This window comes from Gopherus flavomarginatus, chromosome 5 (assembly GCF_025201925.1).
Source record: "Gopherus flavomarginatus isolate rGopFla2 chromosome 5, rGopFla2.mat.asm, whole genome shotgun sequence".
NCBI lineage: Eukaryota > Metazoa > Chordata > Testudines > Testudinidae > Gopherus > Gopherus flavomarginatus.
In genome coordinates this window covers 27,628,650-27,655,672 of record NC_066621.1, presented here as the reverse complement: position 1 = coordinate 27,655,672, position 27,023 = coordinate 27,628,650, and the positions used below count along the sequence as shown (strand labels likewise).

The 27,023-nt window shown below is 45.1% G+C and overlaps 1 protein-coding gene across 8 annotated transcripts in view; it reads right to left on the bottom strand.

The window, feature by feature from the left end:
• The window catches only part of LZTR1 (leucine zipper like transcription regulator 1), a 261,156-nt gene extending 234,353 nt beyond the window's left edge, over window positions 1–26,803 (bottom strand). For all 8 annotated transcript variants that reach the window (XR_007774752.1, XM_050956118.1, XM_050956120.1 and 5 more), the window contains exons 1-2: window positions 26,556–26,803; window positions 26,190–26,252 (exon numbers count right to left, since the gene is read on the bottom strand). Coding sequence is in view for 7 of the 8 variants with exons in the window: in XM_050956118.1 (XP_050812075.1) it covers window positions 26,190–26,252; window positions 26,556–26,734 (242 nt within the window). In the remaining variant the exon portion in view is untranslated. The remainder of the gene's footprint in view (window positions 1–26,189; window positions 26,253–26,555) is intronic.
• Between the last annotated feature and the right edge of the window lie 220 nt (window positions 26,804–27,023).

The window sequence follows — 27,023 nt, the reverse complement described above, 5'->3', positions numbered from 1 at the left end:
TTGTTTAATCCTGAGCTGATGGTGTCAAATTTGCAGATGAACTGAAGCTCAGCAGTTTCTCTTTGAAGTCTGGTCCTGAAGTTTTTTTGCTGCAGGAAGGCCACCTTAAGGTCTGCTATAGTGTGGCCAGGGAGGTTGAAGTGTTCTCCTACAGGTTTTTGTATATTGCCATTCCTAATATCTGATTTGTGTCCATTTATCCTTTTCCGTAGCGACTGTCTAGTTTGGCCGATGTACATAGCAGAGGGGCACAGCTCGCATATGATGGCGTATATTACATTGGTGGACGTGCAGGTGAATGAACTGGTGATGGTGTGGCTGATCTGGTTAGGTCCTGTGATGGTGTCGCTGGTGTAGATATGTGGGCAGAGTTGGCATCGAGGTTTGTTGCATGGATTGGTTCCTGAGCTAGAGTTCCTATGGTGCGGTGTGCAGTTACTGGTGAGAATGTGTTTCAGGTTGGCAGCTTGCCTGTGGGCGAGGACTGGCCTGCCACCCAAGGCCTGTGAAAGTGTGGGATCATTGTCCAGGATGGGTTGTAGATCCCTGATGATGCGGTGGAGAGGTTTTAGCTGGGGACTGTATGTGATGGCCAGTGGAGTCCTGTTGGTTTCTTTCTTGGGTTTGTCTTGCAGTAGGAGGCTTCTGGGTACACCTCTGGCTCTGTTGATCTGTTTCCTTTTTTTTACAAGCTGTCAGGAACAGTATCCCTGATGATGCCACAGCACAACTGGCTGCTGAGCTCTGTGCCTTTATCCTCACACACAACTATTTCAAATTTGATGACAATATATATCTCCAGATCAGTGGCACCGCTATGGGCACCCGCATGGCCCCACAATATGCCAATATTTTTATGGCCAACCTGGAACAACGCTTCCTCAGCTCTCATCCACTCACGTCCCTTCTCTACCTACGCTACATTGATGACATCTTCATGATCTGGACCCATGGGAAGGAGACTCTGGAAAAATTCCACCACGATTTCAACAGCTTCCACCCCACCATCAACCTCAGCCTGGACCAATCTACACGGGAGGTCCACTTCCTAGACATCACAGTGCAAATAAGTGATGGTCACATTACCACCACCCTATACCGAAAACCTACCGACCGCTATGCCTACCTTCATGCCTCCAGCTTCCATCCCGGGCACATCACACGATCCATTGTCTACAGCCAAGCACTGAGGTACAACCGCATCTGCTCTAACCCCTCAGACAGAGACCAACACCTACAAAATCTCCATCAAGCATTCTCAAAACTACAACACCCGCACGAGGAAATAAGGAAACAGATCAACAGACCCAGAGGTGTACCCAGAAGCCTCCTACTGCAAGACAAACCCAAGAAAGAAACCAACAGGACTCCACTGGCCATCACATACAGTCCCCAGCTAAAACCTCTCCACCGCATCATCAGGGATCTACAATCCATCCTGGACAATGATCCCACACTTTCACAGGCCTTGGGTGGCAGGCCAGTCCTCGCCCACACGCAAGCTGCCAACCTGAAACACATTCTCACCAGTAACTGCACACCGCACCATAGGAACTCTAGCTCAGGAACCAATCCATGCAACAAACCTCGATGCCAACTCTGCCCACATATCTACACCAGCGACACCATCACAGGACCTAACCAGATCAGCCACACCATCACCAGTTCATTCACCTGCACGTCCACCAATGTAATATACGCCATCATATGCCAGCTATGCCCCTCTGCTATGTACATCGGCCAAACTGGACAGTCGCTACGGAAAAGGATAAATGGACACAAATCAGATATTAGGAATGGCAATATACAAAAACCTGTAGGAGAACACTTCAACCTCCCTGGCCACACTATAGCAGACCTTAAGGTGGCCATCCTGCAGCAAAAAAAACTTCAGGACCAGACTTCAAAGAGAAACTGCTGAGCTTCAGTTCATCTGCAAATTTGACACCATCAGCTCAGGATTAAACAAAGACTGTGAATGGCTTGCCAATTACAAAACCAGTTTCTCCTCCCTTGGTTTTCACACCTCAACTGCTAGAACAGGGCCTCATCCTCCCTGATTGAACTACCTCATTATCTCTAGCTTGCCTGCATATATATACCTGCCCTTGGAAATTTCCACTACATGCATCTGATGAAGTAGGTATTCACCCACGAAAGCTCATGCTCCAAAACGTCTGTTAGTCTATAAGGTGCCACAGGATTCTTTGCTGCTTTTACAGATCCAGACTAACACGGCTACCCCTCTGATAGGTGATGCCTTCGTTTCTCTTTGCAGGAGACTATTCCACAGTCAAATAGGTTTCAGTGTTAGGACATTTTTCCTGATATCCAGCATAAGTGTTCTCTTCCTTACTTTATTCTTCAGAGTTATAGTTCCTCCTAGTTACATCTCCCTGTGCATCAAACTAAAAATTCCTCTCCCTTCTTGGTGTCAACATCTTTTAAATATTTGTATTATTTTATCAGCCCCTGCATTAGTTGGCACTTACACAAGCTAGACATATTTAGTTTTGTAAACCTTTCCTGACCAACAACGTCCTTTGTTTTTTTGGGTTTACTGGTTTTCAATCAAAAAAATCCCACTGTGATGGGATCCAGTGACAAGGTCCCCCAGGTGCAACCTGGACTGTGGGAGCACTGAGCCCTCCAACCCACCAGCCTGGGCTGTCCCTTACACTGTGATGCTGATGTCAAGCGACAAACATCTGACCGGCATTGCAATTACATCACCATCCACAGGCAGGGACCCACTCAACTGAGTTACATCAATGATCTCCCAAACACACACAAATCATCAATAGAGAGGCTCCAGCCAACTCCCCTCAGCTCTCCAGCCTTCTACCCCAGAAATATACCATCTTGCACTGTGCAAAGTCATTAATAAGTTTATCACTTCTTCATAAGAAAGTGGAAATGAACCAGCCTTTGTAATCTGAGCTGAGACTCCAAGCATTTCAACCAAAAATACATTGTTTTAGTAAAATATAAAACAATTTATTTAATACAAAAAAATAGATTTTGAGTGATTATAAGTAACACACAGAGCTCAAAGCTGGTCAACTTAGAGTTTAGACTGCAAATTTATTTCTAACTTAAACAGACCGTACAGACAGCTTACAGCCTGGAACCAATCTCCCTAGTTCAAAGTGTATTCCAGATGATTTTCCAGGTGTTGAGATGGGGGAAGAGAGACCAAGTGATGATGTCACTGCCACACTTTTATACTTTCTTCCATCTGCTAGAAAGCTCCTTGCTGTGATATGGGTTAGGCTGCCTCACTGTATACGTGCCTTCTCTGAGAAGCCTCTGGGACAGTGGATTCATCTTGATGAGCCATTGACACCTATCTGGCCATTGATGTCTGCTCCTTTGTCCCTACTGAAAGGCTGGCTGTGGGCATTTCCAACCTCACAACATATTTCAGTAACATAAGAACTTAAGACTGGCCCTACTGGGTCAGACCAAAGGTCCATCTAGCCCAGTATCCTGTCTTCCAACAGTGGCCACTGCCAGGTATCCTAGGGGGAATGAACAGAAAAGGGAAATCATCAAATGATCCATCCCCTGTCGCTCATTCCCAGCTTCTGGCAAACAGAGACTAGGGACACCATTCCTTCCCATCCTGGCTAATAGCCATTGATGGACCTATCGTCCATGAATTTATCTAGGTTTTTATTTATTTTTTTAACCCTGTTATGGTCTTGGCCTTCACAACATCCTCTGGCAAGGAGTTCCGGTTGACTGTGCATTGTGTGAAGATAGACTTCCTTTTATTTGTTTTAAACCTGCTGCCTATTAATTTTATGACTCCTAGTTCTTGTGTTCTGAGTAGTAGTAAACAACACTTCCTTATCTATTTTCTCTACACCAGTCATGATTTTATAGACATCAATCATATCTCCCCTTAGCCATCTTTTTTCCAAGATGAAAAGTCCCAGTCTTATTAAATCTCTTCTCATACAGAAGCCATTTCATACTCCTAATCATTTTTGTTGCCATTTTCTGAACCTTTTCCAATTCCAATATATCTTTTTTTTGAGATGGGGTGACCACATCTACATACAGTATTCAAGATGTGGGCATATCATGGATTTATATAGAGGCAACATGATATTTTCTGTCCTATTATCTATCCCTTTCTTAATTATTCCCAGAATTCTGTTCGCTATTTTGACTGCCTCTGCACATCAAGTGGATGTTTTCAGAGAACTATCCACAATGACTCCAAGATCTCTTTCTTGAGTGGTAACAGCTAATTTAGACCCCAACATTTTATATGTATACTTGGAATTATACTTTCCAGTGGCCCCACTGGTTGTTTAGCAGGCTTCCTGCTTCTGATGTACTTAAAAAAAAGTTGCTATTACTTTTTGGGTCCCTGGCTAACTATTCCTCAAATTGTTTTCTGGTCTTCCTAATTGTAATTTCACACTTCATTTGCCAGTGTTTATGCTCCTTTATATTTTCCTCAGTAGGATTTAACTTTTTAAATAATGTCTTTTTGCCTCTCACTGCTTCTTTTACTTTGCTGCTTAGCATATAAAGCAATACTTCATAACTTCACATAATGATAGTACATACAATCCAACAGGATACTAATGTTCAGTAGATCAAGACTTTTAAAATGATACATCACAAGGCATATTTTGTACAAAACATATAATCAGCTGGCAGTGGTGGATATGGGATTCCAAGGTGTTACTATGAGGTACAGAATGTCACACCCATATTTTACAAAAGCTATTATTCAGTTTTTACTGCTATTAACCTGAATTTTGGCCCACCCAAATACATGAAAATACTGACTATGTTAAGAAAATTCAGTATATTATATTAGACCAATTTATTAACAACATAAACACCTAAGTGTATATACAAATCTGTCTATTCAAGTAAGGCAAAGTAGTGGAAGACAAACACATGAGCACGCACTTGCATATGTATATGTGTACATCAGTACTCAAGTTCTAAAAAATCAAGTGCTAGAATTCTCCGGACTAAGCTCCCTGTTCCCAAAGGAGAGATGGCAGCTCTGTAACCTGTGCAGCCTAAGTAACCAAGCATTCGTCATCTTCCAGAGCAGGTCCAGAAACAGTATTGGTGGAGGATGTAATGCAAATGGATGGCATCCTCTATCTGCTGAGTTTTTTCTGTCCTCCCATCGCTTAAAATTAACGCTCAGAAAACACTAAAGTTAATTGTTTGTGCCAAATTTCACGCCCCCCACCCTTTTTTTTGGGGGGAGGGGGGGTTGGTAATAAACGCCAATAAATTCCAAGGAAATCTGAAACAAAATAAAAACCAAAAACAAATGGCCTATCTCCAATCCCCTGATCATCTTCGTAGTTTTTTTCTGAATTTCCTCCCATTTGTCAACATTCTTTTGCTAATGGATATACAAAATTAAATGCAGTAATCCAGGTGTATGAAGAGTCATCCAGGCTCTGTGATGACTTTGCTTATGCAGATCAAAGTTAAGCAAGTCTTCTAGCATCTCACTGCAAATACATGTCTAATTTCCTGTCCACTATTGCCCCTAGATCTTTCACCATCACTGCTTCCCAAGTTTCTCTCTTCTCTTGGCTCTTTTATGCTTTGAATTATTATTCCCCAGGCATATTGGATAGATTTTTCCAAGATGAATCTCATTCTTTGCTCATTTCCTTCCAGTCACTGTGTATTTCATTAACATGCTACTTACTCTCTATCAGATCATTAATAAAGATGCCAAATAAGAGCTGTACTCACTAAGAAAAACCTTCCCCCCCTCTGGGAGGGAAATAATTAGTTTTCCATTGTGGAACTGCATGGGAATTTTTTCATTCTAGGCAAGATTTGTCCTGTTGCAAAAGCTAGAGGTTCAATCCCCAAATCCAGCAGCTCTGGAAGCCATCAATATGGGGCCCTGCTATACCTTGCAGGAGGCTTCAGAGCCATTGCATCAAGTAGTATGGTTCTGTTACCCCCACATTTGACCAAAATTCAGAATGGTGTGGGCTTGTTTTGTTTAGGAAGAGAAAATAATGATGGACCCAGGTATCTCTGAAGAAATCATGTTTATTTACAAAGAATGTACAAAGTCCTGTTCCCCTAAACACTGCAGAACTCAAACAGCAGAAGACAGTTTCTTTGCGCGCAGTTCCAAGCCCCTTCCTAGCCAACAATCAGTCTGAAAGCACTCTCTTGGCTTTTTCTCAGGGCCTGGCTACTAGTGCTTCTGTGGCTGTGTCTTGTACTTCTTTGCTGCCTTTTCTCTCTGCTTCTCTTTCACAGACACACAAACCTTAATAAAATACTCAGTGAAGCCCCTCCACTCACGTACCTGTGTTTTTAGCAGAGGCTGCTATTGTTTCAGCTACCTGGTTCCATAAAGGAGTTTAACGGCTTCTTACATGAACAACATCAGACCTCTGAGCAGTCCCTGTGAAGCAGCAAATAGATAATTCTCTTTTGCATTTTTTCAGAGAGATTATGGTCTACTGCAATGTAGTATGCTCTTTAGGATTTCTTAACACTTCTGGATTTTAATATTTCTTCTCACTGCACCTTATACATTTGATATCTTAATTCCCCCAGATGGACTTTTCATAACTCTAATGCCCTTGGACAGCTGCATTCTGTGATTCCATCTTACTACAATGGTAACTCATGGTCCAATCATTCCTATCAGGGGTATCACTAGATTTGGCTATCAGGGGTACCACTACATCCAGCCACTAGGCCATATTCTTCTCCCAAAACCAGGAATGGAATCCAAGAAACCTGATTAGAGGTTTGCTAGGACCTCATTTTAAAGCCCAAACCAAACACGACTAGCCCACAGCTGACCCAAATCTGACACTTCCTTCCAAACCTGGGTCAGCACTGTCGCCTCATCCTTGGGGCTCAGACTGATGAGGGCTTCCTGCTCCGTGCCCAAGATCTGTCTCTGACCACCTCCTGCTATGGGGTCAGCATGGCATGTGCGCCTGCTCCTAAAAACCACTGCAACCTTCCTGCGCTGCATGTAATGCTGAATGAGATGCACAGCAACTCATCAGCACACTCACTCCACAGCACACAGAGCAGTGGCCAGCAGGAGTACAACATGCAGTTATCGCTGTACTGACTCCACAGGCAGGAGGGGGTGTCCAGAGTCTACCTGAGCAAGCTCAAGGGAGCTGGGTTGTTTTCACACTTGACCACGACACTTGTAGTCAGGTTCCATCAGGTTGCAAGATTCTAATCCTGATACCAAGCATTTTAGTGCTAATTCACATAGCAGTATAACCAGTGATAAAGTCTGTTTTATGTCTCCATTTGTGGTCTGCTGTCCATAGAAGAAAACAGCAAACCATTCCCACGATTTTCTCCTACAGCTGAGTGAAAGAGAGGTGTGCTACAGATATAAAGATCATGGGTTCAAAGTCAGTTGATGAGCCAAGGGGGCTGGAAACTATGTAAGTCAGTGTGAAGGCCCTGCAATGATTGCTGAAATGACAGAGTATTACGAAACACTGTGTTTAGGGATTAAACTGAATATTGTGTTAATATTTCCTTTATTAAGGTATTTACAGTCTGTGTATTTTGATTACCGGGAGCTATACCTTTAAGAACTGGGTGGGTCACCTATTAGAGGGTTTGTCTGAAGAAGCCCAAGAGCAGTGTGTTGGAAATGCTGCTTCTGTGAGCTCCAAAAAGGCCAGAACTTGACTTAATCTTATCTTTCCAGCCTCACTCTGGAAGATGAAATATTAGGACTGATAGGGGAAACTACCAACTCAGAACTTTGCTTCATCTTCAGAGCATTTTGCCCATATGTCACCAGTAGGAATCCAGCTCAGTAGAGATTAGATTGATTAGGGTTTATAATTTTTAAGAACTGGGGAAACTTTTGGGAAAGAGGGAGCCTATACAGGAAGGATGGGCGCCACCTAAACCAAAATGGAATCAGATTGCTGGCTTTTAAAAATATCAGAGTAGTTTTTAAACTAAGGGCTGGGGAAAAGCCGACAGGTGTGGAGGAGCATATGGTTCAGACAGAGACATTCCATAAGGGACGATCTATTAATGGAGATTCTCTATGTTCTAGTAAGGAGAAGAGGATGGAAGATGATAAAATACAGGTAAGATCTGATGAGAAACAGTCAAATGAAAAAGAGGCCCATTCAATTACACATGTAATGGCAGACAGCTAAAAAGTGACAATTTTTTAAGTGCTTATATACAAATGCTAGAAGTCTAAATAATAAGATGGGTAAATTAGAGTAACTTGTATTAAATTAGGATATTGATATAATAGGAACTTGGTGGAATGAGGATAATCAATGGGACACAGTAATACCAGGGAATAAAATATATTGGCAGGACAGAACAGGTCATGCTGGTTGGGGAGTAGAAAGCGTGGAATCAAATGAAGTAAAAATCTTAAATGAACCAAACTGTACTGTAGAATCTCTATAGATAGTAACTACATCTCAAATAACAACAATATTGCAGTAAGGATATACTACCGACCACCGGAGTAGGATGATAATGGTGACTATAAAAATAAAAAACCCAATAATAATGGGGGATTTCAACTATCCCCATATTGACTGGATACATGTCACCTCAGGACGGGATGCAGAGATAAAGTTTCGTGACACCTTAAATGACTGCTTCTTGGCGCAGCTAATCCTGGAACATTTAATGGCATCCTTTAAAAAGTGGAAGTTAAATCTTAGTGAGGAAAATAGAAAGGAGCATAAACTCTGGCAAGGAAAATGTAAAAACATAATTGGGAAGGCTTAAAAAGAATTTTAAGAACAGCTACCCAAAGACTCAAAAATTAATAGCTAAAAGAATTTTAAGTATATCAGAAGCAGGAAGCCTGCTAAATAACCAGTGGTGCCACTGGATGATCGGGATGCTAAAGGAGCACTCAAAGATAAGGCCATCGCAGAGAAACTAAATTAATTCTTTACATTGGTCTTCACGGAGGAGAATGTGCGGGAGCCATTCTTTCTGGTGACAAATCTGAGGAACTGTCTCAGATTGAGGTGTCAGTAGAGGAAGTTTTGGAACAAACTGATAAACAGTAATAAGTCACCAGGACCAGGTGTATTCACCACAGAGTTCTTACGGAACTCAAATGTGAAATTGCAGAACTGCTAACTGTAGTCTGTATCGTATCATTTAAATCAAACTTCTGTACCAAATGACTGGAGGATAGCTAATTTGACTCCAATTTTTAAAAAGAGCTCCAGAGGTGATCCTGGCAATTACAGGCCTGTAAACATGACTTCAGTACCAGGCAAACTGGGTGAAATTATAATAAAGAACATCATCATCAGACATATAGAGGAACATAACTTGTTGAGGAAGAGTCAACGTGGTTTTAGTAAAGAGAAATCGTGCTTCACCAATCTACTAGAATTCTTTGAGGGGGTCAACAAGCATGTGAACCAAGGGGATCCAATGGATATAGTGTACTTAGATTTTTAGAAAGCCTTTGACAGGTCCCTCACCAAAGGCTCTTATGCAAAATAAGCTGTAAGAGGGAAAGTCTTTCAATGGATCAATAACTGGTTAAAAGATAGGAAACAAAAAGGTAGGTATAAATGGTCAGTTTTCAGAATGGAGAGAGGTAAATAGTGGTGTCCCTCAGGGGTCTGTACTGGGACCAGTACTATTCAACGTATTCATAAATGATCTGGAAAAAAAAAAAGGGTAAACAGTGCTACAAAGAGATCTCACAAAACTGGGTGACTGGGCAACAAAATGATATATGAAACTCAATACTGATAAATGCAAACATAATCCCAACTATACATATAAAATGATGGGGTCTAAATTAGCTGTTACCACTCAAGAAAGATCTTGGCATCATCGTCGATGGTTCTCTGGAAACATCTACTCTATATGCAGCAGCAGTCAAAAAGCTAACAGAATGTTGGGAATCATTAAAAAAGGGACAGACAAGACAGAAATCATATTGCCTCCATATAAATCCATAGAACACCCACATCTTGAACACTGCATTCAGATGTGGTCACCTCATCTCAAAAAAGATATATTGGAATTGGAAAAGTTTCAGAAAATGGCAACAAAAATTATTATGGGCATGGAACAGCTTCCATATGAAGAGATAAATTGATTGGGGGCAAAGAGAAGACTAAGGAAGGATATGATAGAGGTCTATAAAATCATGGTGTGGTGTGGAAAAAGTAAATGAGGAAGTGTTATTTACCCTTTCTCATAACACAAGAACTAGAGGTCACCAAATGGAATTAATAGGCAGCAGGTTTAAAACAAACAAAAGGAAGCATTTCTTCACACAATGCACAGTCAATTTGTGGAACTCTTTGCCAGAGGATGTTATGAAGGCCAAGACTATAACAGGGTTCAAAAATGAACTCGATAAGTTCATGGAAGATAGGTCCTACTAGCCAGGATGGGCAGACATGGTGTCCCTAGCCTCTGTTTACCGGAAGCTGGGAATAAGCATCAGGGAATGGATCACTTGATGATTACCTGTTCTGTTCATTCCCTCTGAAGCACCTGGCATTGGCCATTGTCAGAAGACAGGATACTGGGCTAGATGGATCTTTGGTCTGACCCAATATGGCCATTCTTATTATAAATTGTTCCCATCTAATAGCTCTTCTGTGGCTCCTGTACAAGATGAGTTTGGTGGGTCTCAATTCCAGCTCCCACATTACCAAGCTCTGCACTAATTGCAGACTCAGCAGAGAGGACCAGAAGTGCCTGAAGCAGGGCAGTGTGGGGGAAGCTTGTCCTGTTCCTGCCCGGGATGAACAGAGGGATTCACTTGCAAGCACTGCACAAGCACTAAATCCAGAAAGTTTTTTAAAGCTACAGTTTACAGTTATAAGCAAGTTAGTTGCAAACATGCAAATTAACTCATTAAATAATTCCTATTCTTATTAGGTGTGTTTCTGTGCAAGCAACCTCTGTGCTTCATTTACTCAACCTGTAAAACGAGAAGAAGTGAAGAGAATTACGGCCAATAAGGGAAGGGGTGGGAACAGAACTCAGGATCTTCTGTCTCCAAGCCCAATCTGCATTCAATACCATAGGCCAGTAAGGCCAGAAAAGACAGAGGAGGAGGATGGAGATCAAAACTAAGATTCTATGAAATATTTATAGAGTGCCCAGTCTGGAGCAATTCAGGGGCCTCGGCAGTTCACTAAAAACTAGCTTTATGCTCATGTGCAGCACATCCAAGTTTACCTCCATAGTTTAAAATTTCACAGTGTTCCAACTACACATGCACTCAGGAAAGCTTTCCATTTACTTCCCATCCTTTTCAGAAACTTAGCGAAACACCTACTGTACACTATAGACTAGGCACATAATTAAGCCCCTTTGTTTTCAGTTTAAACAGATTTTTACCAAAAATATTCCTGGGTTTTACAAGTATTATTCATTTTTTTCTGATTTTCATCCTATTTTTGTATCGTTCAAATATATAAAACATAACTTGTTTTATTAGGAAAAATACAATACATAGCATGAGACACATGATCAAAGACAACGATCTGGCCCGCTCCTTTATTTCATCTGGCCTGTGGCAAGCCAGAAACCCCAAGCCTCAGCGCCCTCCCACCCACATGCTGAGCTGGAATTGTGAGCACCAGCACATGCCATGCGGAGGGGGTGCTAGGGTCGCCAGGCCATTAAAAGTGCAGTGCTCTGCGCAGCTCCTGGAAACAGCCAGCATGTCCCTGCATCCCATAGGACCTGGGGCAATCAGGGAAGCTCCACATGCTGTCCCTGCCCCCAGCGTCACCTCTGAAGCTACTCTGGGAGCTGCCGGGGTGGCACTGAGCAGAACTCCCTGACCCCTCCACCTAGGGGCCGGAGATGCCAGCCACTTCCAGAAGCAGCTTGGAGCCAGGGCAGGCAGGGAGCTTGCCTTAGCCCCGCTGCACCACGAACCAGGAGCCACCTGAGGTAAGCGATGCCCAGCCAGAGCCCACACCCAGAACCTCCTGCCCCAGCCGTTAGCCCCCTCCCACACACAAACTTCCTCCTGGAGCCTGCATTCCAAAAACATTCCTCCTGGACCTGAGCCCCCTCCTGCACCTCAAGCCCCTCATCCCCAGCCCCACCCCAGACGTTGCACTGCCAGCCAGAGCCCTCACCCTCTCCTGTCCCAACCCAGACAGGGCCGGCTCCAGGCCCCAGCGCACCAAGCACGTGCTTGGGGCAGCACACCGCAGGGGGCGCGTTGCCGGGAGGGCGGCAGGCGGCTCTGGTGGATCTCCCACAGGCGTCCCTGCGGAGGGTCCGCTGGTCCCGCGGCTCCGGTGGAGCATCCGCAGGCACGCCTGCAGAAGGTCCACCAGAACCGCGGGACTGGCGAGCGGCAGAGCACCCCCCACGGCGTGCCGCCGTGCTTGGGGTGGCGAAATGGCTAGAGCCGGCCCTGAACCCAGAGCCCCTTCCTGCACCCTGAACCCCTCACTTCTCACTCCACCTCAGAGTCTAGGGGAAGCCCCGAGCCTCCGCACCTCCCATGGGGCTGTGTGTGGCCTGCGACTGATTTTTTCTGTGGGTCAATGGCCCCTGATAGAAAAAAAGATTTCCCATCCCTGGTCTAGAAGATACACACAATAAACAGGCACGCATGCAAGCTCTGAAGTGCCTGCGCATCTGAAGGTATTGATGAATCTCACACTCACCAATACACATTTCAAGCTGTTAGAAGATAATGGTTTGAAGATTTGATGCAGATTTTCGTTTTTCTTCCCGATTTAGTGTATTGGAATACATTTCAGAACAAGGAAATATTCGAAAGTTTTTAAAAAAACAGGAGAAAAGGATGAAGTTGAGTGTGTGCGCTGCAAATGGTGTGGCCAAATTATTAAATGTAAATACTTACAGGCTAATAGTTCTAAGTTTACAATAGTAAACTGTTTAATCAAATGTAGAGTTTTATTTGGTGATTAGAGATACATTGTTTTCTTAAACTCAGAGGTGGCATTGTGTATAGAGTTCTGTTTTAGTTCTGCAGCAAACCACAGCGATGAGCGGAATTCAAAGTATTGATCTACTGAATACTTTTTTCGTCCACCAAAATAAACCGTGATATTTACTCAGAAAAATTATTAATATTTTTGCACTAATTTTTCATCTGTTTTTGTTGTCATAGTAAAAAACACTGATAAATTCCAGGGAAAAAATAAAATAAAAACTGAAAATGAAGGACCTTTGTCATAAACAGATAAGTAAGAGTTAATAGAACAAAAGTGCTTCATATCTCTTTTGCCTGGAAAAGGTTAACAAGAACAGTGAGCCTGGCTGTCACCTGACCAGAGGACAGGATACTTTCAAATCTTGAGGGAGGGAAGGTTTTGTGTGTGCTGTTAGTTTTTGGTGGTTGTTCTCTCTGGGGGCTCAGAGGGATCAGACGTGCAACCAGGTTTCTCTCCAATCTCTCTGATACAGGCTCTTATACATTCAGAATAGTGAGTACTAGGTAGATAAAGTGAGTTAGGCTTATGGTTGTTTTCTTTATTTGCAAATGTGTATTTGGCTGGGAGGAGTTCAAATGTGTATTTGGCTGGGAGAAGTTCAAATGTGTATTTGGCTGAAAGTATTTTAATTTGTATTTGAATAATTAGGCTGGGAAGGTATTCCCAGTGTCTATAGCTGAAAGACCCTGTAACATATTCCATCTTAAATCTACAAAGACAATTTTTACTGTTTTTTTCCTTCTTTAATTAAAAAGCTTTTCTTGTTTAAGAACCTGATTGTTGTTTTTTATTCTGGTGAGACCCCAGGGGACTGGGTCTGGATTCACCAGGGAATTGGTGGGGAGAAAGAAGGGAAGGGGGAGAGAGAGGCTAATTTCTCTCTGTGTTAGGATTACTTTCCCTCTCAGGAAGAGTCTGGGAGGAGGAGAGAGAAGGAGGGGGAAAGGTGGATTTTCCTCTCTGTTTCAAGATTCAAGGAGTTTGAATTACAGTGATCTTCCAGGGTAACCCAGGGAGGGGAAGCCTGGGAGAGGCAACGGTGAGGGAAAGGGTTTACTTTCCTTGTGTTAAGATCCAGAGGGTCTGGGTCTTGGGGGTCCCCGGGCAAGGTTTTGGGGGGACCAGAGTGTACCAGGCACTGAAATTCCTGGTTGGTGGCAGCGCTACAAGTACTCAGCTGGTAATTGAGCTTAGAGAAATTCATGCTGGTACCCCATCTTTGGAGGCTAAAGTTCAGAGTAGGGGTTTGTACCATGACAACCCTATACACAGCACATGTCAAAAGCAAGACCTCACCATCTTTATGCCATTCCCAGCCCACCCCTCCCAACACACACTGGAACAATTTATAAAATGTGAAAACTGTTTCTCACTCAAAAATGTCCGAGGGGCTTTTGCTTAAACTTTCACCTTTGGATGGACTCCAGGGAAGTTTTAATCCAAAAGGTGAATGCTTCAGAACACTATGAGGATCTGAAAATGGGATTACAATATAAACTGTTTTGTAACTTGCAACTTCTGTTATTGGAAAATTAGTATATCATCATCAGATGATCAAGAATTGTATTGTAATTCACATGCACAAGGAGGTAAGTAGGGTTGCATGCTCAAGCTTACCTTCTATATTTCCTGACTTCTTAGTGCTCAACTATGCAAACTTAGCACTTGTCTACACGGGATGGTACTGCATGTGACGCCAGAGTGTCACTCTGTAGCACGCTAGCTTGCTGCATAGTAACATCTTGTGTGGACCCTGCCACAGTATACTAAAAGTTCCGTAGTGGTTTGACATACTCCCATTTCAAACGACAGAATGTCAAAGCACACAATGGAACTCTTAGCTCACTATAACACTGTCCACTGCACAATAAAACTAGAGTGCTGTGGATTTACATCCTGATTTGCCACACAGTAACGTCCCATGTAGACAAGCCTTTGGGCACTCAATCTTGTAGGTTTTTGTGCTTTGTTTTTAAAAGAGCAAAATAATGGGAAAATAAATGGAACTTCAGTCTCCCAGCCTACTACTGGCTTATAAAAAAGCTGCCAATGGAGTTTGCAAATTTCATAATATGAAAAGACTTTGTTTGAAGCCTCCTGAGTGCTGCCACTCTTGACCAAGTGTCCCAGAGCCCCACCATTCTCACCACACCTCTCCATAGCACTCAAGAAAATAAGTCACAAATAAAGGGGAAGGGTTGTATGCATTCAAAATTCAGAATTTAGAATGTCATTCTTATTAAACAACTGGGTAAAGAACCATTAGCAACTAGCTCAATACTTCCCTATGAAACAGAATTAGCACTAATGTTGCTTTAATTAAGCAACAGTTCACCATTCATTAAACTAAGTAAATTTTCTGGAAGATGTTGTAATAAAGCAGTCTTCCAGACTTAGGGTGTCCCAGGTTAGAAACAACATACTGTAATATTTTACATTTACACAGTACCTTCCAATCAAAAACACTTTGCATTGTACTGCATGGAACTGTCCAACACATTAGCACCAATGAACTGCAGTAGCTTCTGGAGTGGGAAAGGTAACAGCCAATTGGTATACAAAGATGCCACATAACAGTGTGGAGAAGTGAAATTTTGTGCAATGGCACCAGGGCAGACCATAACTCTTAATGTTAAGGACAATGCACACACCAGACTTCAAGGTTAAGGGTTTAGCTATTATTTTAAATCCACGGATGTGATAAATGAAGGTGGGGGGTAGGTCCCTTTTGTGGACACCCAGAAGCTATAAAATCCCTCCTCGTAGCTGTTCTCTATTTGCTCCACCTCTAAAGGGTTAAAACGTCTCATTGCTATGCATAGGTAAAAGGAATTAAGTGGACACCTGGCCAAAAGAGCCAATGGCAAGGCTAGAACTTTTTTAAATGGAGAAAAAAAACTCTTCTTTTTTCTGTCTATGGTTGTTCTCCCGGGGAGAGGCGGACAGGGCAAGAGCTATGCTGTAGGAAGCTTGGCCCAGGTATGAAAAATCATCAGTATCATACCTAGAAACTACTAATTTAAAACCACAGATATGTAAGTAGATCAGGAAATGTCTAGAAAGACACGATTAGGTTTATCCCTTTGATTTCTTTATAACTTGTGGATGCCTCTGTGCTAACCCCAGGTGCTTTTGTTTTGCTTGTAACCTTTAAGCTGGACTTCAAGAAAGCTACTCTTGGTGCTTAATCCTTGTAGTTGCTCTTAAAATCTAGCAATAGTCTGAGTCACCAGATGTATTTTCTATTTTTTTTTAATAAAATTTACCTTTTTTAAGAACAGAATTGGATTTTTGTGTTTTAAGAGGTTTGTGCACGTTTAATTAGCAGGTGGCAACAGCTGATTTCCCCCTTTTTTCCCCAGCTCTTTCCAGGGTGGGCTCTGAAAGGGCTTGAGGGCTCTCAAAGGGGTTCTGCACGTGGGTGATGTCAGCATCTACCAATCCAAGGTCAGAGAAAAGCCTTAACCTTGGGAGTTTAATATTAGCCTGGAGTGGCCAGTATTAATTTTTAGAATCCTTGTAGGCCCCCACTTTCTGAACTCGAAGTGCCAGAGTGAGGAATTAGTCTTGACATGGTGGCAGAGCGGTGGGATTATTTTGAACCACAGGCAGAGAGCCCAGGATTTTAAAAGGACACATTTTTCCTTTTGGCAGCCTGCAAAGCCAAGGAGGTTTTTTTTTCCCCCCCTTTCTTTTCTTTGCTGCCTGAACAGCTACATAAAGGTTTCAGCCTGCAAAGCCAGGGAGTTCAACAAGCAGTTTGGTTTTTTTCCTAACTTTGTGGCAATGAAATAGCTAGGCTAGAGTAGGGTAGCACTGTGCATGAGGTTGTGGTCGGGCACCAAAACCCTAGAGCAGTGGTTCTTAACTTTTACTGCAGCCTGCACCCCTTTGGTTCTCAAAAATATGTTCTCATGCCCCTTATCAAAAATCGTTGAAGTAGGTCAGTTTTTTAAACCTAGATAAATCATAATTATAGAATGAAAGAGATACAATTATATATTTATTTTAATTTTGCCATTAAAATTTAACACAGTAATTGTTAAATTTATAATATTAATAAATATATAGTTTTGATGAAACAAAGTAGTTGTACTTACGTGCCTGTGCTTAATTTGTGTTTTTGATGATTTACCTTCTAAAAAATCTGGCATGTCTTGCACCTCCAGAAAGGGCATCTCGCACACCCAGGGAGCACGTGCACCCCAGGTTAAGAACCACTGCCCTAGAGCAACCAGCCTTCCCAAAGCAGCATGCCACAGAGAAGACAGACCCAGATCAAGCCCAGACATCCAGCTCCACAAGAGAAATGCAGGGAGGGGATGGAGGACCAGAGATTTCCCCAGAGGGAATGGCTAGCCTTCCCCAGTCCGAGATCCAGGTGCCAAGATGGAGGGATTCCCTTAACCCAGACCGAGTTCTAACTGCTGAAGACAGGAATTTCTTCCTACAGATGAAGCACTTGGAGGCGGAAGCAGAGGAGAAGCACTTGGAGGCAGAGGAGAGGAGAGAGGCGAAGCGCTTGGAGGCGGAAATGGAGCTGAAGCGCTTAGAGCTGGAAAGGGCTAAACTGGGTCAACCAGATAGCCCTAACAGTCCTCCTCCAGGTACCGCTCCCCATTCCAAGAAATTCCCCACATACAAGGTAGGCAATGATACAGAGGCCTTCTTAGAAAATTTTGAAAGGGCTTGGGCACAACATTCCTGCAGACCAGTATACGGTGGAGCTGAGGCCATAACTCAGTGGACCCTTAGCAGAGGTCTGCTAAAATGCCTAAAGAACACATGAACGAGTAAGAACTTTTTAAATAGAAGGCGAGAATTAGGATGGGACTAACACCCAACCATGGGGCTAACACCCAACCATTGGTTCAGAGCCTTAAGGTGAAAATATACTGTAATACTTTACATTTACACAGTACCTTCCAATCAAAAACACGTTGTATTGTATTGCATGGAACTGTCCAATACATATGCACCAATGAACTGCAGTAGCTTCTAGGGTGGGAAAGGTAACAGCCAACTGATATACAAAGATGCCACATAACAGTGTGGAGAAGAGAAATTTTGTGCAATGGCACCAGGGCAGACTCTTAATGTTAAGGACAATGCACACACCAGACTTCAATTTTAAGAGTTCAGCTATTATTTTAAATCCACAGACAACAGAGCTTCAATATTAAGATTGTCTGTCTGAATATAGCCTCAGTAAACCCCATGGAACCTAATTTCTTTACCTTGAAAATCAAGGTCAGAGTCAACTTTGCTTTGATTTGAACCTGTCTCTTCAGGGAGAGAACATTTCAACTCCGTAGTTTGTACAACTAGAAAATTCTTTCAACAGCACCCATAAGCAGAAGCAGAGTCTTCCAGACAAACCCTCCCGATAACCACGAAGGGCAGTAACAAAGAAATTAAGGGTAGATATTTTTCTCCCTCTGTGGTGCGGCATTATGTTCTCTCAACATGCAAGGAGCACAAAAGCTGACATAACACCTTATGTTTCAATCCGCTTTGCAGAGCAAACAAACCCCATAAGAGCTGTAACTAATACCTCACTTTCACTGACAGAGTATCTGAAAGCAGGGAGACTGGAAGTCACAGAACCACTAAATTGTCAGTATGAAAGAACCAGTAGCAACATTACCAGAGGGGGTGGAGCCTCTGGGCAAGAGACTGAGAAAGGAAGTTGGAGAGTGGATTTTGAGAGAGATAACTGGGAATTATGACAGGAAAGTCACAGGGAACTGGGAGGTGGAGGGTCAGACAAGTCTGACTAGACTTGCCTGGAGAGGTGGGCTCAATTAAAGGGTAGTAGACCTTGGAGGAGGGAACCTCAGGAGAGTGCAACGTGGTGTCCCTAGCCCCAGCAGCTACCCACACAGATAGATCATGGTGGACTTGGGAGGGGAGAGAGTTAGAGAAAACAAGGGATTTCCAAAGCCAGCCCAGACACTCAGCAGTAAAAATTCAGCACCCAATATTTTAAAAATTTGCAAAAATCTGCATATTTCGTTTGTCAATAAATAAACATGGAGGCTCCAGCATGGCAGTAGACAGTACAGGCCACTGGCTGCACAGAGGTGGGAGATCACCCTGCAGCCTACCCCAGGACACAGACTTCAGCAGTGAGGCTGCACCTGAACCTGATACAGCACAAGGGCCAGGTCGGCCCCACACACACACCAGGTTCCTGCCCCTCAACACCAGATGCACCAAGATAGCGAGCGAGAAGGACACAGTCTCACACGCACACCCAACCCTGGCCCCCGATACAGACATGGGGCAGGCAGGCTCAGCCCAGCAGGATCAAAGCGTGGAGGGGCTTACTGTGGGGGGATCCAGGTGTGGGATGAGAGCGTTCTATGTAGCACGATCTGGGTGCGGGTGGCTTCGTGTGAGGGAGTTCTGGATGCAGGGGGAATGGGACTCTGCAGGGAGGACCAGGTGAAGGTGGTTGGGGCTCAGCACAGAAGCAGGCTTGGCAGGGGGGATTCAGCAGTGGGGGTCCAAATGCAAGGGGAATGGGGCTTGGTGAGGTGGGGTTCTGGGTGCAGCTGGCTGGGCTCAGTGGGATGGAGGTCCAGGTGTGAGAGGCTCATCGGGTTGGTCCAGATTCATGGGGCTCACTGGGGTGTGGGTTTGAGTGGGGAGGCTCAGTGATGGTGGTCTGGATGTAGGGGTGGGGGTCCAGATGCAGAGGCCTGGCACAGGTCCAGATGCAGGGGAGGACTCAGCAGGACGGGGGCTCCCAATTCAGGGGGTGAGGCTCAGCAGGTGGGGGTTCAGGTGTGAGGGGCACAGTGGGGGGGGTTCTGAGTGTGGGTGGTGATGGTCAGCAGAGGGGATCTGGGTATGGGGAGATGCAGCAGATGAACAGGGGTCAGACAGACAGGGGAGCAGCTCCCCATACAGTGGCTCCTTCCCTTTCAGAATAGGAGCAGGAAGCAGGGAAGGGGGGTGGACAGCCAGGGGAGGTTTCTGGGGGTGGGTCTGACCTGGCCCTGGCCACTCCTCGTGGAGTAAGAGGAAGTGCTGGTACAGGGTAGGAGCCACCGGTCGGGGCATTCCCAGACCCACACTCCTCCAGTCATTTACCTCTCCATCGGCTGAGCTGTGCACCCAAAACAGTGAGCCTGTGCTGTTCAGGAGGGGTGCATGACCACTCTTATGGTTTCCTTTGCTTCCCTGTCAGAAGTAATTATTCTGCAGGGAAATAAAGAATCTGCAGGGGACATGAATTCTGTGCATGCACAGTGGTGCAGAATTCCCCTAGAAGTAATAAAGAAGCAGCTCAAGCTAGGCTTACATAGGCAGGGTAAGATGAGCAGTTTCTACGTATTTCTCTAACACTTTCAATTCCATGTTCGATTATATTTGTTCTTAGTGGAAGAAATATGATAATTTATTTTCACTAACTCTAAGACTAAGCCTAATATGTGCTACTAAGTTATTTAGAGACCTGATTGCTGCTTCTCATACTGACACTACATAATAATTAATATGCTAGAGCAGGGGTTCTCAGGACAAAGTTTTTGGTGGCTTCAGAGTGTCACACTTTTTCCTAAAATACTTAATTAGCTTTAGGAAAAACAAATATACACATATACATGTCCAAATATTTATTGCGAGCTAGTAAGTCTGTTGTAAAAAAGTGATATTAACAAACATACTAGCTAGCAGTAAACAAACATACAAGTATCACTTTTCACAGCAGACTTACTCAGCCCTGGCAAGCCTGAGGACAAATTAAGACCTAGATGGCGGGGTTGGGGTAGGCTGCAAGAGCCAGGGGTGATGGGGTTGGGGGGGTGGCTGGAGGAGACGATGGGGGGCCTGAACCTGAAGCCTTGTGACTGGGGGATGGAGCCCAAAGCTGCACAGCCAGAACCTGGGGCCAGCTCCTGTGCAGCCAGAGCCTGAAACCCTGCAGCTGCAGTCTACCACCCCAGGGGTGAAACGCAAAGCCTAAGCCCCACCACCCCTGGGAAGGTGGGGAACTCACCAGCTGCCTGCCCCCATCTGTCTCCAAAGCGGGGGCAGGGCCCAACTCCTGCTTGCAGCCCAAGCAGCCAACACCAAGGCAGTGCATCCAGGAACAACAGGGAAGGAGAGGGGCCGCTGTTTTGACCCCACCCCACCCCACCCCCACAGCCCACAAGGCTGTGGCCATGCCACAGGAAAAGTCACTGGTGGTCGCATTTGAGAAACGCTCTGTTAGAGTGTCTCTCTGGGTTTCCAGTTCCCTGGAAGAAAAGACTAAAACCTTTTAACACTAAATCTAAAAGAACCAAGGAGTGGATGATGGCAGCAAAGATACCAGATAAAAAATCCTAAGCTTCAAATGTTCCCTACCAAGCTTTCTCTTAACACCTGTTATGATGAAGTTATTTCTATTTAAATTACTAAAAGCTACCACACTATTAATAACACTAAGTCATCTCAGCAGTATTTAAATAATCAATTAAACAGGAACTCATCAAGCCATTTACAGAAACTCCTTCCTGTCTTTTCATAGCTGTAGGGAAAACACCTTTCAGCTCTCTCCAAAAACCCTGCAGAGCAAATACATTTTGCAGTGTGCTCAAAAGGTCACTAAATTCAGCCTATTTCAGACCAACATGGGGAAACAAGAGTCTCAGATTTTTCACTGAGAATTCCCTACTTGTCACTGTCTCTTCTTTTATAATGAGCGCGCTCCAGCTCACACATCCCTGCTGAAGCAATATGACCCAGGGAGAGAGGCACTCTCTCAGGTAGGCTGACCTAGGCTTTATAAGTTATGATCACCTCTTGAGCTCCACCAGGAGATCAGCAGACAACCAGTGAAGAGCCCAGAGCACTAGCATCACATGCTCCTAGTGAGGTGGCCTGCTCAATAAGAACGTCCCTGCATTCTGCACAAGCATTAGCATCTGACTGGTTTAAGATGCAGCACATATTGCAACAATCTAATCTTGAGGAGACAAAGGACTGGTTAAGAGCGGCTTGTCTACAACTGAAAGGAAAGGTTGCTGTTCCCTAGCTGGATAGTGATGAAAAATAGTTGACTAGTACGCTGCTGTAATGCAAGTGTCAAACAGCAGCCACAGGTCTAGAATTACCTCATACGTGCCAAACTCTGATAACACTGCTCTATAGCCAAAATGCTTCTGAAATAAATGTAGTCCAACTTTACTAATTCTGGGTCACTGAGAACAAAAATGATGCTTCAAGTTGTTGATTGGCTCTAGTTTTCAAGATATGCTATTGGGTCACTATATACGACCCTTGACTTGGGAATGGCGGAGGATAAGTGAGTTATAAAGGGAAGGGATCTCAATTCAAACCAGAAATGACTAAAATACATCTTTGACTGGATCTATGAATAAATCCATGACTGGGCTTGGACAGTACTTGCTTTTGAAGCAAAACAATGAATGATGCAATCTGAAGCTGATATTGTGTCATCCATGATATGAATTGCATCATGTTATTCCTAGAAGTCATGGATGATGCAATCATAACGAAGCTTACATCACTCTGCTGAACAAATTGCCCTATATCAGCTCTAGAAATCATACAGTGTCGTGCTCTCTTATTTGTCAGTGTTTGATTTTGCAAAGGGACACATTTCTGTTTAGCCAAAGTGAGCAGAGATGCCTCGTACTTGTGTGAACAGTGCAGATAACTTCTGCTATGTTTGTGGTGAAGTGACTTTTGCATCACAAAAGCGCAGTATAACCACTATGGTTAAGAAATCCTATCACCTTTGTTTTGGCTGCAAAATTGGAGATCAGGACAAGAGGTGGGCCCCACACATATGCTGCAACACTTGTGCAACAAATCTTGGCCAGTGGTTGAACAGGAAAAGGAAATCTATGCCTTTTGCAGTGCCAATGATTTGGAGAGAGCCAACAGATCAAACCAGCAATTGTTACTTCTGCTTGGTGCCTCCAGTTGGGAAAGGTGTGTCAAAGAAGAAAAAGTGGACTGTGCATTATCCAAACATTCCATCAGCTATACGCCCAGTACCCCACGGAGGAGGACTGCCGGTTCCTGATGCACCAGAATCGTTCTCACTTGAATCAGACAAGGAAGAGGAAGAGGATGAAACGTCTGGTCCTGAACCATCAGTGTCACAGGACCCGCATTTTCTCTCATCCTCCTCCTCTGAACCACACCTCATAACATAAGGTGAACTGAATGACCTTGTCAGGGATTTGGAACTACCCAAGAGTAAGGCAGAGCTGTTGGGCTCCACACTACAACAGTGGAATCTCCTGCCAAGCTATCAGGGCAAATGGAGCCCATCAATGCTTGCAGACTATTGCTGGACAGTGACAAGAGATGCTCCATTTAATGAATACAAGAGACAAGCCAAGAAGCGCCAAGTAGACACTGAATAGGACTAAACTATGTACATAATAGTTTTTTGCCTTCTGTTTCATAATAAATTTTATTTATATAACCCTTTTGCTGATTTTTAAAGTGGTGCATAAACAGGACAGGTGAAATATTATCACGTAAAGCAACCATAAACACATGAAAAATCCTAGGTTTACAATTTATGATTAAAACTCTACTATCTACACAATATACATAGACATAAAATGTAAAAACTTAAATATCTTAGAAACAGCAGCCAATCAGTTGTTTTAATTGTCATATTTGAATTCAGCACATCACAATACATAATAAATATCACATTTTATCTCTGAAGCAGACAACTTCTCAAAAATTGTAGACCAGTGTAACCAGGGCCAGTGCAAGCACCAGGCAAACTAGGCGGCCGCCTAGGGGGCCGAGCTTTGAGGGGCGCCGAAAAGTGGTGCCTAAAAATAGGACCAGACAGCAATCAAGATGCAGGCTGCAGATCACAGACTGTAGGGAGGACGTAGATAAGAACAGGATTACTTGTGGCACCTTAGAAACTAACAAATTTATTTAAGCATAAGCTTTCATGGGCTACAGCCCACTTCTTCGGATGCACAGAATAGAACACACCGAAAGAAGATATTTATACATACAGAGAACATGAAAAGGTGGAAGTAGCCATGCCAACTGTAAGAGCTTATGCTCAAATACATCTGTTAGTCTCTAAGATGCTACAAGTACTCCTGTTCTTTTTGCGGATACAGACTAAGACGGTTGCTACTCTGAAACCTGTAGATAATAACCACGCTCCCAATGAACTGCTCTCCTGCCATTTAGACAGCCAGCGATTAGGGAAGTCCTTTGATTAGACTGAAGACTATAGGGAGGTGATAAGAATCACGCTCTCAATGAATTGCTGTCCCACTCCTGCCATTTAGAAAGTCAGCGAGATTAGATCGCAGACTATAGGGAGGACGTGTGAGTGTGATAAGAACCACGCTCCCAATGAATTGCTCTCCAACTCCTGCTATTTAGAAAGCCAGCAAAGTCCTTTGATTGTGAATCAATAATTGTACAGATTGCTGTGTTGGTAGGTACATTATTACAGTACTAGCTCCTCTGTCTTGTAGATTGCACAGCAATAGCCAGAAGGAGACTGGAGCAGCTTGCTACAGGAACTGTAAGATCCCCCGCTGGGGCTGAATTGTGCTGTCAGTGTGGTGCAGGTGGGGTCGGCTTGCACATGGCATGCTCCTCGGAGAGCGGACTGCAGGTTTTCCAGGGCAGAGGCTCTGCTCCCTGGGGAGAGAAGGGAGGGAGGCCGCGGCTGGAAGCTCTGTGGGCTCTCTTGCATGGAGGGGCAGCTAAGCCGCTTTAACTCACTTCCCTACGCCCCAGCTTTCTAGCCTCCTGACCTTGCTTTGGCATGAGGGCCACACACTCTGCCTTCACAGTCCTACCTGTCCCACGCCCCCCTGCTGGAGCAAAAGCCCAGCATTCAACTCCCCAGCCCAGATGCAGGATGGCCTCGTGAAGGCAAAGCAGGCCACATTCTCCCATTGCCCTGTTGCAAGTGCATTTGGCCCGCTGCTGCTGCATGCCAGGGACTGGAGAGGATAGTGCCCATTTTACCTTGCAGCTCTTTGAATCCTACCCCGCCTGCCGCCCCCCTCTACACCCAAACCTGGTCTGCTTCCCTTCCCCTCCCGAGCCAAACCCGATCCTCTCAGAGACCGAATCCAGTCTGCTTCCCTTCCCCACCAAACCCGATACCTCACTAACTCAACCCGGTCTGCTTCCCTTCTGCTCCCCAGACAAACCCAATCCCTCACTGACCCGAACCCAGTCTGCTTCCCTTCCCCTCCCCAGCCAAACTCAATCTTCCCAGTGACCAAACCCGGTCTGCTCCCCTTCCCCACCAAACCCAATCCCCCACTGACCTGAAACCAGTCTGCTTCCCTTGCCCTCCACAGTCAAACTCAATCTTCCCAGTGACCAAACCCGGTCTGCTCCCCTTGCCCACCAAACCCGATACTCCACTGACTTGGTCTGTTTCCCTTCTCCACCAAACCTTATACCCCACTGACACAACCTGGTCTGCTTCCCTTCTACTCCTCAGACAAACCCAGTCCCCCACTGATCCGAACCCAGTCTGCTTCGTTCTCCTCCAGGCCAAACTCGAACCGTCACTGACTGAATCCAGTCTGCTTTCCTTCCTCTCCCCAGCCAAACCTGAACCTCTACTGACCGAACTCAGTCTGCTTCCCTTCCCCGCAGAAAAATTAATTCTAAATGATAACGTTACTGTGCGACAGTGTATTGTGTATAATATATGTGATTTATTTTAAGATCCATGCTATGTTGTGCAAAGTGAAAACAATAACAATGTCAGCACTGTCAGGTTATTCTTTATTTTCATTAAATGTGTAGACTAAATAATTAAATTAATAAATTATCAAGCCAAATGTGTATTAATTCTAACGAACAATGCCACTTTATGCAGTATTCATTTTTTAAAGTTTTTAATAAGCGATCCCCCCGAATCGGACCCCATGCCCTAAAGAAAAGCACCTAACTTAGGTGCCTTTTTAATTTTTACTCACCTAGCAGCGCTCCAGGTCTTTGACGGCACTTTGGCAACAGGTCCTTCACTCGCTCTGGGTCTTCGGCGTGGAAGACCCAGAGCGAAAACCCGGAGCGCCGCCAGGTGAGTCATCCCTGCTGGGGACCTGTCAAAACTATTCAAATCGGGGCCCACACTTCCTAGAGCTGGCCCATACACCTAATATTAACAGACAGAGCAAAAGACAAGGCTAGTAGGGAAGCTACCTGGCAACACCATGGGCCAGGCAAGGCAGTGGCACTTACCCATTGTCACCACCAAACACGTAGATGGCATCCCGATAGGCAACCACGGTGTGTTTGCTGCGCCTGAGAGAGAGTCTGTCAGACACTGGCAAGGGGAGTCCTGGCCCCGCCCCCAAACTCTGACCCGATCACTAGGTGCCACCCCCTCTCCAGCCCCACCCCCCACACACCCGGACCCACCCCCTCCCCACACAACATCCTGACACACCTTCTCTCAGCCCCTCCCCACCCCTTGAGCTACCTACTCGGCATCTCCCCACACCAGCACTGCCCCGCCCACTCGGCTCTGCCCTCTCACAGCCCCACCTCCACCGTGGCCACGCACTTAATTCCGTCCCCAAGCTGGCGCGTTTCTCACCGCCTCACCTGGCCCCTACGAACTCGTCACAGGGCGGCAGGCGGCGCCACCGATGCACTGTCTCGAAAGGGCCGAAGTTGAGGGTCAGGTACTCCACGCTGTCGGAGCAGCTGTGATCGAAATCCACGCTGGGCGCCACCTTGGAGCTCCCGGCCCCACCGCCCGACGGGGCGCCGGCTGCTGCCATGGCGCAGCCCGTACGGACACGATAGGCCCCTGCCGCCGCCCAGGCACATGCGCAGAGCACCGGCCGGGACAGCGGAAACACCGCCCCCTGCGACCAAGGGCTCCCGGCGTGCCCTGCGCCGTGCGGGGACTACAATTCCCGGCGTGCCCTGCGCCGTGCGGGGACTACAATTCCCGGGGTGCCCCGCGCTGAGTGGTACTGAGGCTCTCACACTGTCTCATTTATTTCGGGCTCTTCTTCCCAGCTCGGTAGAAAGTTCTCTAGTTCCGCCCGACCCGCCGCGGTGCAA